The following is an 18,041-nucleotide window of genomic DNA, read 5'->3' as shown; positions in this document are numbered from 1 at the left end:
GCTTATCCAGTGACTATCGCTATCGGCTGATTTGATCACAGATATGTGCCGATATCACTAGAGTGCCATATGGATCATAAAGAGCATTTTCACCCTCCTGTATTGATTATATATCCTTACTGGCCTTGGAACTCCAGGAGGAGCTGGAAAACGTTGCTGAGGAGAGGGAAGAAGATGATTGATGGATGGATGTTTTGAAGGTTAGGATTTGTTGCCTTGTTGGATCTTTACTTTTTGGAAAACTGAACTTAATAAATCCAGGCATGCAACAAGGCTAAGAACCAGACGGGCTGGTCAGCAACTGCTACAGTAATCTACAAGGATTTTCATGCACAACCATCTCAAGGGTTTACAGAGACTGGCCCGAAAAAAGAGAAAATATCCAGTGAGTGGCAGTTCTCTGGGCAGAAAAAGCCTTGTTAATGCCAGAGGTCAGAGGTCAGAGGAGAATGGCTAGACCGGTTCGAGCTGATAGAAAGGCAGTAACTCAAATAACCCCTCGTTACAACCGAGGTCCCTGAACTAATTGAGCATCATTTAATTTCCACAGCCTACCTGAGCATTGTTGCTGACCAAGTCCAACCCTTTATGACCACCGTGTACCGCTCACAAAGCTCACATCATCTCAAACTGGTTTCTTGAACATGACAATGAGTTCACTGTACTCAAACGGCCTCCACAGTCACCAGATCTCGATCCAATAGAGCACTTTTGGGATGTGGTGGAACAGGAGATTCGTCTCATGGATGTGCAGCCGACAAATCTGCAACAACTGTTTGATGCTATCATGTCATTAAATGTTTCCAGCACCTTGTTGAATCTATGCCAGGAAGAATTAAGGAAGTTCTGAAGGCAAAAGGGGTCCAACCCGGGAGTTCCTTATAAAGTCGCAGATGAGTGTATTTATTGATTACATGTTTTTTGATACTTTATTGCGTGTGTGTCTGAGTGCTGTACCTCCTCCTGAGGACTCAGTGGGACTCCTTTGAGCCTCCTGAAGTAGAGGCTGGTGTACGTCTGAGCGTCTCGTGCTCGCTGCAGGGCAAAGTCCCAGCTGCCTCGCCGTCTCTGCTCCCTGATTTCATTCAGATTGGCCTGGATGGCAAACATCCACCACTGCCGGCAGCTGCAGGACGAACAATGTGACAGATTCAAAGATTAAAAGCTTTATTAGACTAACAATTATTGTTCTGCACGGTGACCTGCTCTCCAGGCTGACCAGAAGGCTGGAGTGAAAAAATAAGACTGCTGGATTTCTACGTTTGGACTTTTTAGTTGAATGCTTTTGAAGAAGTTTGTAAATTTAAGAAAGTCAGCTGGCTGTTAGCCCGGCGTTACTGTGTTGACCTACTTTCCAGTGATAGGGACTTTGGGCCTCCACTTCCTGTAAAGCATCTCTCGCTCCCGCCGGTCCAGCTCTTTCAGGAACGCCATGATCTGCTGGTACTGGATCTAACAAACGCACAGACACACAGTCAGTGATCTGTCTGCATGCTCCTCTGACATAAAGCGATTAGTGGAATATTAGTATCTGCCAGATGTAACACAGGTGGCTATTTAAAGGACGGTAAAATTAAATTACACTGTAAATAGTGGGGACTGTCCAACTTCAAAGATGAAAAAAAAACCTCTCATGGTCATGTGTTCATACAGACCTGCGACAGGCGTAAGGACATGGGCTCCAGCTGAACTTGGCCCTCGATCCGCGGCGTGTTTCTGGATCTCAGAGGCTCCTTGGAGGTGTTTCTTCTTAGCAGCACGGACGCACACACCGGTTCAAAGATATACTGATGCTCACGGCTCTGCATGCACTGGGTCATCGCTTCCTGCAGTGTTACAAAATATGACTACTCAGACAAAAACGATCTGTTGGAGACTTCATAACCCTGGGTGATGCATCAAATCTGGATTTGCATCCTCGCTCTCATCATTACAGAGACATGTAATGCATGTCAATGTCTTGCAGTGCCTAACCAAGCAACTGTTCTTTACTTCTTCCTGAATCATTTATTCTTTAATGTTAAAGGTCACATATCATACAAAACACACTTCACCATGTTCCTCTAACTCTAACATGTGTCTCTAGTCTGTCTACAAACCCCCCAATGATGAGAAAAGTCCATCCTCTCTGTATTTTACCTGCTCCACTTTTCAGAAAATGTGTGCTCAAACAAGCCATTTGGAGATTTTCCCTTTATGACATCACAAAGGGATGGTGACACTCCCACAGCTAGGTGTTTGTTCTGCCCTCTGAGTCTGACTTCTCACTGTAAACAATAGGACATGGAGCGAGAAAGCCTGAGCCGACCCAAGCCCTTCCAGAGAGGGGGCGTGGTCAGACACAGCTCATTTACATATTTAAAGGTACAGACACAGAAACAGCCTGTTCTGAGCAGGGCTGAAATAGAGGGGTTTATAGACGTGATCAAATACAGGATCAGAGTGGATTTAGAGCAAGAAACTTCACACACGTTTTGAGGAGCTCTGAGACTTATTTACACTGGTTGAAGAGGAGGAGAATATGTGACCTTTGAACTTAGAAATGATGGCCCTTTCACAAAAAAATTATCTAAAGTCATGCTGGCAAAAACTTTAGCAGCCTGTCCTGTTATTCTGCATAATACTACAGAATGCTCCATGGTTATTTGAGGTTATTTTTCAGCTTCTTACAGTAAAACACATCTCACTCTAAGTACAAATCAATATTTTCCAACACTGAATGCTGCGTTGTGCTGCTCCAGTGTCTGTATTCTGGAGTCGGTACGGTTCAGTTGGGTTAGTCATAATTGAGGACAAACCTTGTCATAAACAAAAGCGTACTGAATCTGCAGAGTGCAGTCCAGGCCTGAGCTCTCATACTGCACGGAGAGCTGCCTCCTAACTGTTAAAGGTCACTGACCTGGATCTGATTCGCGGGCAGCTTTCCCAGCACCTCACATTCTGTGTCCCAGTAGACGCTGAAGTCCTCGATCTCCAGCTGCTTTTGTCGGAGGAGCCTCTGCACCTGTGAAAGGAAATCCCAGTTTATCTCAAATCTTCTTCGTTCTACTGAGACAGCAGATTACAGGACAGCATAGTCTAATAAATATGACATACAGAGAAATAAAAGCTACCGAGTTATCATGACAAGAAAGAAGATAAAGAAACCTGCCATTTACCGAAAAACAGAACGTGTGAAATACAGAAAGGAGGAATTAAATGGGACACCTGCTCTCATAATGTCAGTGATATTTTAATTGATAAAGCCTTAAAATAAATCTGTTATTCTGAGTTGTCGACATAATCCCTGGAGGTGGGTTCCTGCAGCTCTGAACGAGACCTAACAAGAATTTTACAAGACTTGGCCAGAACCCGACGTCAGGTTCTGCCGACATATTAGAGCAAAGCATGGAGCAAAGTTGTAGGACATGCCCACCCTGAAAGCTCACTCAAATATCCCTGCGACTGCAAACAGACCCGGCCAATCAGAGGAAAGTGGGCACGTGGGGTCTTAAAGAGACAGTAGCTGAAATGAAGCTTTTCAGGCAGAGGCTGAGATGAGGGTTTTTACTGACCCAGTATCCGATAAATAAGGAGGTTTATGAGCTACACATCTCACAATGCTACTCAACATGTGTCCCAGACTGACATGATTAATGGTTAAAGCGAGTTTAATAGATCTCCTTTAATGAAATGGAATGAGCTCTTGTTTCTAGTAATATAGTTTAAAGTGCATTTTAGCGATCTCTTACCGACTCTTTGGAAGGATTCTGAGCTGAAACGTTGTTGATGCAAACCCCAAAGGAAAAGGGTTTCTCTGGGTTGGAGAAGTCGTCCTCAAATCGAAGATGCACATCTTGGATTTTCAGCTAAAAAGAAGCCGGAAAAAAACAGAGCTTAGTCAGTAACTCTGAGTCCAAATGAATACTTAAACACATATATCATTATATCATGAAACAGTCCAAGCTGAGGTATTCAATGTTAGAAGGTTTACCTCGATGTTTTCCACGATCCTGGTGACCACTGAGGCGGTGGCGGAGTACCAGTAAGACTCTCCTCTCTGATCACACTCACTCTGCAGGAGACGGACACAGAACCATCATTTATACTGCACCTCATGGAGAGCTGCTTTAATAGCAAAGATTCCTCTAAGCTGCAGAGTCGGGAGGAGCGGGGATGCACATCTCTACCCAGCTTGGAGAAGTGTAGTGGGTTCACATCGACAGATTTCCAATCATTGCATAACCTCTACAGAACTGGTGTCATTAAAAACTATGCAGCACAAATACAATGACTTTGAGACTTTAGCTTCTCTATTGTCCCTGAGAGTCTGTGATGCTCATTACAGACCAGGAAGCTACATCAGGTCACATTTTCTGACCTGAACTTTTAATCCACCTACTTTGAATTTGTCTTCGAGAGCCCTGAGGAGGCGTTTTTTGCGCTCGCTCTCCTCCTCCTTCTCCTTCTCTGCGTCGTACTCCTGCAGCTGGGCGGGGCCGATGACCAGGTTGAGCTGGGACATGGAGATGACCCACGGGTCGCTGTGAGGCCGGTAGAAAGGGATCTGCAGAGTAATCTTTCCGATGAAGCCTGGTGAAGACAACAGAGTGCTCAGGTTACACAAAAAGAAAACTCAAGGCCGAGGTCATTCCGGATAATCTCATTCTGGATAATCCCAGCGATGTATAGACATTTAAACTGCTCATTGAGAATGCACCTGTGATGCTGGTTGTGTTCAACCCTTGAGCTTTTCTTCATTGTATAAAACTGTAACTGCTCACAATAAATTACATTCTTTCTGTCTCGTTTTTAGTATTTCCTACACTCTATATATTTAGTCATAAAGTTTATCCTGCATGTAATTCAAAATCTGGTCATAGTAGTTCTGTTGTGTATGTTGTAACTTCCTATAGAGTTGCTTGACAGTAAATTAGATCCCAAAAACAAAAAGGGGAAACAACTACAAAAGAATACACATGCAAAAAAAAAAGTCAAATATTGGAGTCCTAAAGCAAAGTTTCCCCAGATTAAATATTGTGACGACCCCTCCACACCAATAGGAGTTCCTGTGTTGCTTGTTTTTGTTTCAAGGCGGGGTCACTATCAGGGGATGAGGACTACACCTGGGCCCGGTGAAGTCCTCATCCTCGTGTGTGTGTGTGTGTGTGTGTGTGTGTGTGTGTGTGTGTGTGTGTGTGTGTGTGTGTGTGTGTGTGTGTGTGTGTGTGTGTGTGTGTGTGTGTGTGTGTGTGTGTGTGTGTGAACATGGCGGCGCGGCTGCTCCTTTTTTGTATCACAATTTATTTCATTATGTTGTCAATAAATTCTGGTGTTTTTTTTTTTTATAAACCTCGTCTTCAACTCCTATTTTTGTTGCAGCCTAAGAGCTTAGTTGTAACATGACGTCTATAAAAATGAAACAGTTGAATGCTGGACAATATGATAAATAAGGGTCCCTTTCATTGGCATATAAGGTTCTTTTTTCCCTCTCTGACACACGACTGTCGATTACAGATGTAAGTCTTTTTACTTTCTCTTCACAAGCTCCTCTTGAGATATCCATCAGAGTTATTTTGTTCCTGCAGTGAAAGAGCATGCATGCATGAAGAATGCTGCTCTGACATAATGACATTAAAGCTCACGTCACCAGATGGGAAAATCCTGATTTGATTTCTTATGGACGGGACGCACCGACAGGTTCAGAAGAGAGGGGGTAAAGTCAGTGACACAAACTTTCTGACACTCTGCATGTTAGGCTGTCTTTGTTTCTGTCTCCTCTCTGCAGGATTATGAGATGAAAGAATTTCAATCCTTAAGGAGACCCAAATCTAACAATGTCATTTCAAAGTTAATAAATGGTAAATGGATTTGAGCTTGTTTAGTTCTTTCCTCGTCTTCCGACTACTCAAAGCTCTTTTAAACCGCAGGTCACACCTACACATCCGGTTGAGAGATGACCGACTCTACCAACTGAGCCACAGCTGCCCGGTACAAACTAATAATACTCTGTCTGGAGAATTTGCAAAGCTCAAAAAAAGTCCGACAAGATTTGACATATTGCACAACATACATCTTTGTCTGTCTTCTAATTCTAAATATCTGATGTTAACATTTAAAAATGAGAATATTAAAATGTGAAATAAACAACATGTGTTAGTAACTGAGTGTATGATTCATGAAATGACCTTTCTTTTAAGTCCATGTGGAACCCTGACTCTGTACATCATGAAGCAGAGGATTTGATGTTATTACAGATGAGTAAAGTTTTGATTGGTCAATGAGATCCTCCTGCTCACTGCGTGCCTGAATGTCTGAAGCACACAGCTCCAGAAGAGTATTCTTGAGGGATTATACCTGGACCAATCAAAAGTGGTTAATCTGAGGACAGTACCTGTTCAATAAATCTGCAGCCCTTTTACCTTTAGGGGGAAATTTGTGTTCAATCTTTGTGAGAATGTAAGTGAGTCGATCTTACCTGCTTTGACTTCAAAGGGCAGGTCAAACTCCTGGAGGGCATCTTTTCTTAAAGGGAGATTCTCCAGCTCGACCGCACCTGAGAAACGACAGGAAATACACAACTACTGATTTCAAGAGGAGAGGAAGAGGATTGATGAGACAGGATGAAGAATGGTCGGACAGAATATGCTCGTTTATAAAGACTGTTTTGAGACAGGATTTGACAAATGGAGAGAGAGAGTCAATGGTATGGATGCCTGGTGGGATGGAGTTCCTGAGGCTGGGGGGCTGAGCTTCTGAAGGCTCTGGACCCCATGAGGGTCAGGTGGGCGGGTGCAGGGAGTTGAATTGAAGAAGGAGTCCTGAGAGTACGGAGGGTTGTGTTGGTGTGCAGGAGTTCAGAGAGGTTATACTACCATCCATTTTTTTTTTTTTTGTCAAATTACTTTTAAAGAGGAGGGTGGGAGTGTCTTAATCCAAATGAGTGGCCGAGGAAAGAAGGTGTTTTATGCCCTGCAGAGAGACTGTAAGGATTTCTGAGGCAGGTTGATATTTGTGACGTTCAATACAATAGAAAATGTTTTGAACTAAACGTCAGAAGTCAGTTCTTTGTGCTTATTTATCACAATGTGAAAAGTGAACAAAGCAGCACCTGTTAAACTGGTTAATCCCTGAGAAGAGTCAACACCATGTGTGTAGAGAATCACCAACATAGTTCAAGTCTGAGTGACGCCTGCAGCCTTTGGTCTTAAAATGCTGGATTCAAATTAATTTGCATGGACTTAAAATGTGCTCTCATTCACCAAGAGGAAGAGGAGGGAGGAGAAAGCATTCATATATGCACTGCAGCCTGTTTTGTAAAGTTATCAGAAATGAAAGCATGTGATATTACCTTTCAGGAGGGCGATGGAGAGCTGATCTGTGTTCAGGTTGCTGACATACTTTCCGAGGTATGTGTTCAGCACCCAGGCAACGAGACCTTCCAACATCCTGCCGGCACGAGGATGATGACAGCCACTCCTGGGAAATCACCTCCGGGTGGTCGCCCCCACAGGGGTGTGTTCAATGTCTGACAAACCCAACAAACACACACACACACACACACACACACATATTATTCCTCTGATGAGAAAGAGTGAGGCAGTAAGTTGCTACTTTAAAACTAAGGTTGTGAAACTTTTCAGCACTCTTTACAAACATGTTGAGGCTGTCAAACAGTGATGTCTCTGACCCTAATCTGAACTATTAACATCAAACCTGAGATACAGGTTCCCATGTTTTCATAGATCAGGTCAGACTGAAGCCCTCTTTTGTACAACAGTCACCCTTGAATTAAACCTGGAGCTAAATCACAGACTCAAGCGCTTTGAAGGCATCTGAATATTCGTTTGGTGTTTCAAAGTTGTGTCAAATGTTTGGATTTTGTCTTTAATTTTTTATATTACAAATGGAGCTGCTGAGATGCAAAACAGTTTTACACTTTGTCTTCATCAGATACACAATGTTAGTTATTTTAACGATCAACATTGAAATGTACTGCCACTCTAATAAACTACATCTTCGTCATAAGACAGTTGCATCAGAGAGGAATTAATGCATCCAAAATTGCACAAAAATATTGGCAACGTTGTACCAAAAAAAGTTGTTTTTTGTGGAATTTAGAAAGTGTGCAGGAGTCCACCTGCTATTTACCTTGTTGTGTTTTAAAGCAGGCATCTAATGTAGCATTGTATCAAGATTTAAAATCAAAATGAAACTAGTTCAAACTGAAAGCAAAACCCTCTTGTTTAGAAAAGCGTTCATCATGATGCTAGTACATGGTTAAATCAAGCATCGCACACAGCAAATGTGTGACACACCCAGAGTGCACACAATGACCTCTAGAGACGTTCAATAATCGAAAAAGTCGATAAATTCAGCTTTTAAGACAGAAGGATACTGCTGAATAAAACAACGCGTTTAAAAGCATGGTATCACAACAACCCTATCTGAAACTGAAAGCAAAACACTGTTAAGTGAAGCGATCATGATTGTAGCACACAACGTAATCAAGTATTTTTACGTTTCTTTGCACATAGGAAATGTGACTTTAGAGACGTTTAATAATCATTCTTGATTAATTCGGCTCACATGACAGAAGGATACAGCTGAATAAAAGCTCAACTTTCCGATTCTTCATGATGACTCCTGAACTAACGGCGATGAACAAAAAGTGGCAACGTTATCCACAAATCCGAAACTAACACTTGTATTTGTGAGCAGACACAACACTGTAAGTGAGTGACAGAGACACAGTGTGTAGATTACACGAGGTTGAATTACCTTTCACACGTTGGCAGGGTGACAAAAACTTTAAGATAGTTAATTAAAGTTAGCAGCTAGCATCATAATACAATAGAATTACTTTAATATGAGTAAAAAACACAATATTAGCAAATCTAAACACAATATAATATTAAATACAAAGTAAATAAGTACTAAAAATATCAAAACTAAGAATGTGAATATATACAACCAGGATTTAACTAAGCATTACTAGTCTTAAATAGGAAGATTAAATGTAAATGTGCAAAACCAGAGTAGTAAATGGACAGTATTGAAGTTAAAGTGCATGAGTGTAGACATATAATATGCAGAAACTATTCAATATAACGGTGAGCAGACAGAGAAAAGTGAACATGATACCACTACTAATGATGTTTTTATGAATACACACAGCAGTGTTATTAACTGGACTCACCGCCAAAGACGACAGTTTTAGCCCTTCATGGACTTATCGACCCATCTTCATTGAGTCCATGTCGCTGCCAGCTTAATGCCACGACCAGTAGGTGGTCCTGTCCTGTCAAACCACTAAGGACAGGACCAGTTAGCGTGACAAAAACTGAACACAGACTGTCAGTCAGTGCTTCCACATTAACTTCTAGATTCAGTTAATGTAGGATTCAGGGTACAGTACGATCAACTTCTTGTGCAGCTTTTCACCTCAATACTCAGCGTGGTTTACGTGACGGACATGGGCAAGGTTGTGATCCAACTTAGCTAGCCACTTAGCTACAAACTAGCATGCGCAGGTTGAGCGGAGAAATACACACAAACAAACAGACAGCTGGCGGTCAAACTGAGTCTGAGGTCAAACTAGCCGCGGTCGTTTTCACAGAAAACAAAGTAAATCCTCCCAGGATGTTGAAGTAGTCAGGGGGAATTCAGAGACCTCGGAGTTGTGTGTGTCGCTGCTTCATAAATAAACGCACTTCCTACTAGCGCTGAACTTCCAACACACACTTCCGGTCATGTGACCAAAACAAACCATTCCACTCGTGTTGTGTTTAAATGAATCGGGATAAAAGAGCAATTCAACAATCTACCGTTAGATAAAACGATAAAAGATGCGTTTTTACTTTAGATTTAGGGATTATTTATTATCTTTATCTGAGAAATTGAAAATTAGGCTTGGATGGGACACGTCAAAATATTTGTCTCGCGGCTTAACCTCTTTTTTTTATTTCACATTGATAATGAAAAGTGTATAACTTAATCATGTAATATTTTCCAGGTACGTTAATTATTAAGTGGACACATTACTAACATACTCGATGAATCCCAGGAACATTAAATGACCAATAGGAGTTTCAACCAGAAAAAAATCATGTTGATATATTTTTTCAGTACACTGCAAGGCATGGGACAAAAATGACGATAAACACACCATGGGCCTGATTTACTAAGCTCCCAAGTGAAGAGTACTAAATTGCGTGTTCACTCCAAAAATGTGCACGTGTGGTTGGTGGGCGTTTTGCGGGTGATCTACTAAGAAAATTTGCGTGAATTACACCAGGTGCAAACCTTGTGGAGGCGGTACTATTTAAGTTAGATTTTTGCGTGTTCTACTGGTTTACATCACGGAGAGTTTGGACAGAAAGCAGGATGACTGCAAGCGCAAAATAGGTATTAGTGGGAGAGGCAAATAAACGCACAATACTTTCGAGTTATAGGAGATAAATCTGAATATTACAAAGAAAACTTTGGTTATAAGAAAACATCGGCATTAAACATGGCCTCTCTTTTCTTCCCTTAATCTTAAGAATGAAGTGTCATACATTGCGCAGGAGGTGCGAGCTGTGTCCTCTGTGGACCGGGTGCTCTACACTCGCCGTTGTTGCGCACCAGACAGCTGGCCAGCGCTGTATCTGATCAGACATAAAATGCCCTGGAAAGAGGTATCGAAGACGGGGGTACAAACAGTGGTGAGGTCCCCCAATCCAAGTGTCCTACAGAGTAGCAGCAGCGGGCTTTAGAGGGAGGTGACGCGCGCATTATGGAGAGGAGCGCACCAGAGGGGGCGAGCTGGGGGAGAGACACGCGACCCGAGAAAAAGGAAATCCCCAGTTTAAAATGTAATGTTGGTGAAAAGAGGGAAATAGAAAGACATAAATGTCAATGTTGAAATTCTATAGAATGCAGAGGCTGTGAATGTTCAGTTCTGTTTGGATATATATATGGCAACAATAGCCTGTAGTTTAATCATGGTGTTACTCTTCCTTAACGATTAGAATATTGAATCAAATTAAAAAATGAATGCATGCCATTTATTTTTCTGTCATTTGAAACATGTAAACACTTGTGGGGAATAACGCGATCTTTATGCCTTCTTTTGTTGTGCCTATGTCTCCTCCTAACTACAATAACAGCAGCCTGTTGTGTATAACACTGGTCTCCTGGATTAGCACGTTCCTTTCAAAGGTGTTAAATTCAGACACCGTCACAATCACAGCAATTTTTGTCAGGTTTGGTAAATCACAATGCGTGTACTAACTTAACTTGTTTGCATTTTCTCCTCCCAGTATTTTGCGCGTTAGGGCAGAAACGCCCCATATTGCATATTCATTAAGTCAAACGTACTAAATGGACAATGCGTGGTGTTTTGCTCATATGAAAGACGTAATCGTCACTGCGCGCTGTTAGTAGATCAGATAGCACTTTTTTTTGCTGGTGGTATCAAGTTTGCACACGTTTTAAGACACGCAAACCTTTAGTAAATCTGGCCCCATGAGTTCATCACTAGCAACGAGAAGTAAATCATCGTTTCCTCCAAGAGGGGGCGCTGTTTACTGGGACCCGCTGGAACCTGCATTACACAGCCTGTAGTATCTCACTGTGGGACACCTCAGATGAAAAATGTAACAAATACAACTTGTGAAAGTGGCCTAAATGTACACAGAACTACAAACAGTAAAATGGAAAAAAATCATGACACACATATTTCAGAGGGCATGTTTCCTCTCTGACTCCAAGTGTTTGAGATATTGCCTTCACAGTTTCTTCACCCAATTGCAAAACAATTGAGGGGGTCATGACCTAGTCTAAGATGTTTTTGTATCAAGTAAAGATAAAAATTGTGACAAAAAAGCTTCTCAGCTGTGAGGATTCAGAAACCCATCAGGGGGACATATGAAGAAATGCGTTCGTTATTTTATGGTAACTCCAATGTTTGCTAAGCAGTAAAATGTTACTACCCCATATGTCAAAGAGCTAATGGACTATTAAACTATCCTGGTTACTAAGTGGTTCAAGCCCTCGATCAGAACCAATAAAGACCAGTAATAAAGAAAAAACAAACTATGAAAGTGATCCGGTGTGGTCATTTAATCGGTAAAGGGACAATAAACCTTTCAGTGAATATGTACTTGAGTAAATCATTGCAAAGTTAGGCAGAGAATAAAGTGTCCTGGAACATGCAGCAGTGCTTTGTGTGATGTTGATTGAAGTGGACTCAGAGGAGGAGGAGCGCTGAGATTTCTGGAGCCACTGAGTCAACAGAGGAGGACTCACTGAACATCACTGCAGCGCCATTTGTTTTACAGTTTTTTTTACAAGTTTGGCTGTTTGAGGTCCTTACATTTGTTCTCTTGAAGGTGAACCTTTTTGGTGAATCTGGAGTTTATAATTTTAGGGACTTTTCTGTCTCAGAGACATGTTTCATTTTAATGTTATTTTATGTGTTTCTGGCATACATTCTTGATGATCTAAGTACAGATCTAAGAATAATCAAACATAATTAATTGGTGTTTATAAATGGACTTGAGCTTGTTTAGTTATTTTCTAGTCTTCAGACTACTCAAAGCTCTTTTACACCGCAGGTCACACCTACACATTCACACACTGATGGTAGAGGCTGCTGTGTAAAGAGTCCATCAGAAGTAACTCATCCATTCACACACATCCAACGAAGCAGCAGGAGCAACTAGTGTCTCGCCCAAGAACACATCGGACATGTGGCTGCAGGAGCTGGGGATATAATTGAACCCTGCTTTCCGGTTGACAGACGACCAACTCTTGGTCTTGTTCAGACGCTGACTCTCTCCCAGTCGTCTTTGTTAAAGTTAATTTTGAAGTAGGACACAGACACAGAGTGCAGACTGTGAGTTTCTGTGGAGAAAAAAAGAAAATGCCACACACAATAAATATTTTATTATAAATATTATTATAAATTAAATCCCTCAAATTATCCATCCTCGTTTAGATGATCAGTCTTCATGTGCTTTAGTTCCTAACCTTGCCCAGAGCCTTTATATGTTGAAGATAAAGAGCATATAACACACACCCACGCAGAGCAGTGGTTGTGGCAGATGTGAATCCATACTCTACATACTGCTGACACTGATAAACCCAAAAGCCCATTGGCTGGCTCTTCTGTCGCCTCCCCCTGTAATCCAGGGCAGCATGAAGGCCCACAGCTGAGCGGAGGCCATCTGTTCCACCTCACAGATCCACTATCAGGCTTCTACATCAGCATGAGACATCACTATCACATCAGCCACACACACACACACACACACACACACACACACACACACACACACACACACACACACACACACACCACGAGAATCTGAAATCCTCTGGTCACTTTGATTATATATTGAACACACTTGTAAACATACAGAGCTCTGAAGTGAAGCACACTTCACGCAGGGTAACATAAAAAAATGGCAGTTCTCTGATTCAATTGATGGGGAAGCTGGTAAGAGGAAAGATGGGGAGGAGTCAGGGTCTGCCCGTGGCATAGGCAGTATAGGCAAATGATAGGGAAAGATTATTCAGAATAAAATAACTAGGATATGAAATACACTTTGTGAAGTACGGGACATAAGACTTATTTATATATTTTATTGACATCTTTGTATACTTAGTTAGCTATCACTCTAGTCGATTAAAAAACATTTTTGTTTGCATCACTTATTGTAATTATTAGTTTTAAGCCCTTGCCTTTTGAGTATTTACGTCCAACAGCATGTCTGCATTTTTTGCAAGACGTCCTCACTGAATAGATATTTGTTCATGGTGTAGATGGGGTTGTAAGGCTGATTTATTCTGTCAATGCTCAGAATTGTTATTCTCCAAACACATGGAAACACAAGTATTTCTGTGAAGTCACATTTCCATGTTATGCAGTGTAATAAATACTTTTCTTAATTCACTTGTCTCTCCTGATTGAACAGTAGTTATTGAACAGTAGTTTTCAATCATTATCCCCAAAAATGAAACACAACAAAACAGCACATTTGGTGACATAAACAGGTCGGGATATACAGTATACTTGACACCTTCAGTGGCGACGGATCCTGAGGCTGCAGTGTCCTCAGCAGAGACCAACCAGAGGAGGAGGGAAGTAGGTCAAGTTTCCCGCTGCTACATTCAGACTGATGTATCTGTGCACCTGCACTGTGAGGGCAGGGAGACAACACAGTGTCTTCACTGTAAATTATTAACAAGAATGTACCATCTCATATAGGCTATATGTTGTCCTTGCAGAGAGAAGCAGGGTCTGTACAATGTTTCAATAACAAGGCAGTTCAAGGTTTTACATTCAAGACAGTCTGTGATACAATCTAACAATGCAATCTGCCAAATGGTTACAAACACAACCAATGTGTGATTCTAAAGCTCTCAGTGCTGAAGCTTAATGATGATTAGTCTGACATCTGAATTAACTTCTCACAATTAAATTTTGCACAAAGTAAACATAATTTGGTTGCATCTTTTAAAGAGATCCACACTTGGTTCTTATAGCCTTCTTATCTTGTTGATAGCAGGACTAAATGAGATGGGGGACAGGGGACGGGGGGGAAACCTAATTTCTTGAAAATGTTCTCAACACTTCATCCTCCCAGCTGGGTGTGAGGCTGAAGCGTAAAGGATTTACAAAAAGGTCTCATCTGCCCTCATCCCACACTGTGTTCTCGTTCGGTGCATTGGAGTGTGCTGCTCTGTCTTGACATCGTGCTCTACTTTCTCCACTGGATTTGGTTTTTTTTGCATCTTCACTTTGCAACACACAACACTAACCCGTCTTCACATCTTCATTAAAACAATCTGTAACAAACCAAATCCCAAGAATGGGTGACAACATGTCCAGAGATTTTTCCAGAGTCCTGATAGTTTTTATTTTCTTCAGAGGATTAACACCAGATTATTATACTTTGTAAATCCACAGGCAGGTCAGAGGGCGTAATCTCTCTCTTGACCTGCAGGACGTTGAATTTAAAACATCAGCAACAAGTGTTGAGTTTCTTTAATGGCATCACGACACGGGACAGAACAACAATAAGGACAGTTAAGTGAAAGCCCAGAGCGATATAGATTATACGGGTCGGAACTAAGATCGACCGGTAAATGGAAAGCTTTGCCTTCAGCTCCCTCTTCACCACAACGCCTGCAATACTGCCGATGCTGAGCCAAATATCTGTCAATCTCACAGTCCATCCTAACCTCACTCGTAAACAAGACCCCAAGATACTTGAACTCTGTCACTTCCTACCCAGAGAGAGCAATCCACTGTTTTCTTGCAGATAACCATGGCCTCGGACTTGGAGGTGCTGACCCTCATCCCAGTCTGCAAACCGCTCCGATGAATGCTGGAGGTCGCAGTGGGAGGAATCCAACTAAACCACAGCTCACGTTGGCTCAGCAAATTAAAGAAGCTGTATTTTGCAATACTTGGGTTGGAAACCTGCAAAAAAAGATTTCCTTCGTCTTTGTTTTCAATACTTAGATACAAACTTTGAGTGTTTGTAAAAGTAAGTAGACAGTGAAGACAAAAGTTAATTTGGTAAAACCCTGAAAAACTAGAACACATAACTTATTGTAACCTGAAGATTCTTTGCTGGACTTTTGTGGTTGCACGGCACACTTTAATAAGTCGGAAGATTCTCGTGCAGTTTCACAAGACAAAACAAAAAACAGACTTACAACCTTCACATTTGAAATGAAAATAACTTTATTACATAATTTCTGTTGTGCTCCGTCACCCACACCTCTTTGTTTCACACGCTGAAATGTCCTGACAATCCTCTTTCATCCTCAGTAATCATAACACATAAAGCCCTTTCAAATTGGAGATTACAAATCTAGTTGGCACCCAAGTTAATTGCACACTCAGACACGTAGTTTGTCCACAGAGAGGCGGAGAGTCTTTGCATGCCTCGCATTCAAAGCCGCGAGTAAGACCAGCGCTGATACTTACAGAGTACCACTGCTGTTAGTTAGGTTCATGCTTCCATATCCTTCCAAAATGGATAACAATATCAACTTGACTTGAGAAAGACCCACATGTGAAGGGGGGCAGTAAAACTCGATTAATAAATAGGGGAAAACCTGCACCTTTCTGAAGTGAACTGATCGATCAACAGCAATAATATGTTTAGAAAAACATATATTCTGATGGGTGAACCGATGATAAGTACAAAGAAATGGACCGTCTGATGTTCACTGTCACCAGATTAGAACAAAACAATAAAGTTTTAATCAACACAGCATACCAAATAATGACAACCATGCAGTTATTTCCTTATACTGTTTCAGACTTCAAGAATAAGTTTACCAGAGACATGAATGGTATGGACCACAATGCTTTCTGCCTTGTAAACTGTATAAATACACTGTTAAATATAGACATGACGTCTACATGATTGATGATATATATATATCAAGAAACCCATTGGTTCAAAGTCAGTCGACCTGATTGGAAAACTACTTAGAAACTCCACACAACTAAAAAAAAACTTGACAATATCTGTGTCTTCTCCCAATGATTCATACAACAAAGTCCTTTCCATTAAACTTAAAGGCAGGGTTGGTTAATTTCCTCCAGATCCACTTTTTAAGATTCTGGTTGAAATTGTCTTTAGGTCCTGAAAGACATTAATAACTTGTGTTCTCTGAAAAAGGAACAAAGAAAATCTGTCATCTGTAGCAGTTGTAAGCCTGTAAAAGCTTTGACCAATGTCTGCCACGAGGTACCAATCTGATGAACCAATCACACGCCTCCCTGTCCTTCTGCTCATTCTCTAACCTTCACGTGCACGAGCCCACACTCAAAGCATGAGCTGAGGTCTGCTTCTGGAGCAACGCCACTGTTCTTGTAAGTGAGGTGGCGTGGCTTTAGAGGGAGCACAGAGGAGGGTGCAGACGGAGCACTGAGGGAATGCTATTTTCAAAATCATGCTAGTTTTCAAAATTTACCAACCCTGCCTTTGATTGGATAACATTTTGAAATTCTGAATATGAAACATAAACATTTTCTTGATGCTCCTACTGCTCTCCTGAAGTGTTCTCCATGCTGACAGGAACACAATTCTTGTTGGAAAGTCTTAATTAATGCAATCTAAAAAATATGAACACACTTCATTTGAGCTTTAAAACACACATTTTCCAAACCCAGATCACATGAGGATAAAAATACTGACTTTTCATCGGAAGATCTAGAAATGGAATTTTCTGAAGACAACATAAAGTGGCTATTTATCATCTTAAGGCACTTCAGGCTCCGGCCTTTGGCCATCCTGGCAGTTACTTTGCTACAATTGATGCCATCAGTGCTATGCATTTCATTAACTATTGTTAAAAATAATATTAATTACCAGACGGCTACAAACATGTGTGTAGTGTGAGCCCACTGCTCTGTATTTTTAATGAAAACAGCTGGTCAAATTTGATTTAGAAGACAATATTAATGTGGAATAATTACATCCACAGATACCGGCCTTCATACTTTATTCTCGATGCGAGTCTTCATCTCATTGGGCTAGCACCTAGCTTAAATTAAAGACCACATGTTTAAAATTTGGGGCTTAAACTCTGCAGAGTCCATGGCAGAAAATAAGTAGTAAAGGTTTGTGTTCACCAGTGCATTACCTTATAATGAACCATCCATAGAGAACAAACCATATGACGTATTTTTGTAGGCCAACCCGGAAGTAGCATCGCCTATTTAGAATTTGCCTATGGGATTTTTGCATTGGATTTTGGATCATTGCAGAAAATAAGCTCTGTGGAAAACGCACGTTTCTGAAACATATGCGTTTTGTTCAGCAGGATAATCTTCACAGAAGAACACCATTTTTATGATGTTTGAAGCGTTAATGCGGCCGACAGAAGTAAAAAGCTAACGTTATGCTAAAGCTAACTACACCACGGTCGGATGATTGTGACGTCACTAGCGTTATGCTTCAGACGATCTCTGATAAACTAATCTTCGTAGCTTAATAAATTGTTTATTAACCTAATATTCACCTTAACCTAAAGATTAAACCTACAGGAGA

At 41.2% G+C, this 18,041-nt stretch overlaps 1 protein-coding gene across 2 annotated transcripts in view; it reads right to left on the bottom strand.

Moving 5' to 3' along the window:
- Window positions 1-9,681, bottom strand: part of vps13d (vacuolar protein sorting 13 homolog D) — a 62,648-nt gene extending 52,967 nt beyond the window's left edge. For both annotated transcript variants that reach the window (XM_061058631.1, XM_061058632.1), the window contains exons 1-10: window positions 9,179-9,681; window positions 7,331-7,507; window positions 6,458-6,535; window positions 4,382-4,572; window positions 3,974-4,054; window positions 3,732-3,848; window positions 2,900-3,004; window positions 1,656-1,826; window positions 1,352-1,452; window positions 958-1,126 (exon numbers count right to left, since the gene is read on the bottom strand). In XM_061058631.1, the coding sequence (XP_060914614.1) occupies window positions 958-1,126; window positions 1,352-1,452; window positions 1,656-1,826; window positions 2,900-3,004; window positions 3,732-3,848; window positions 3,974-4,054; window positions 4,382-4,572; window positions 6,458-6,535; window positions 7,331-7,427 (1,110 nt within the window). In that variant the 5' untranslated portion in view covers window positions 7,428-7,507; window positions 9,179-9,681. The remainder of the gene's footprint in view (window positions 1-957; window positions 1,127-1,351; window positions 1,453-1,655; window positions 1,827-2,899; window positions 3,005-3,731; window positions 3,849-3,973; window positions 4,055-4,381; window positions 4,573-6,457; window positions 6,536-7,330; window positions 7,508-9,178) is intronic.
- Window positions 9,682-18,041: the final 8,360 nt, after the last annotated feature.

The sequence above is a fragment of the Labrus mixtus genome, chromosome 15, assembly GCF_963584025.1.
Source record: "Labrus mixtus chromosome 15, fLabMix1.1, whole genome shotgun sequence".
In the NCBI taxonomy this organism is placed as follows: Eukaryota; Metazoa; Chordata; class Actinopteri; order Labriformes; family Labridae; genus Labrus; species Labrus mixtus.
Note: the sequence above shows the minus strand (reverse complement) of the source record. Positions and strands in the feature narration are given on the sequence as shown.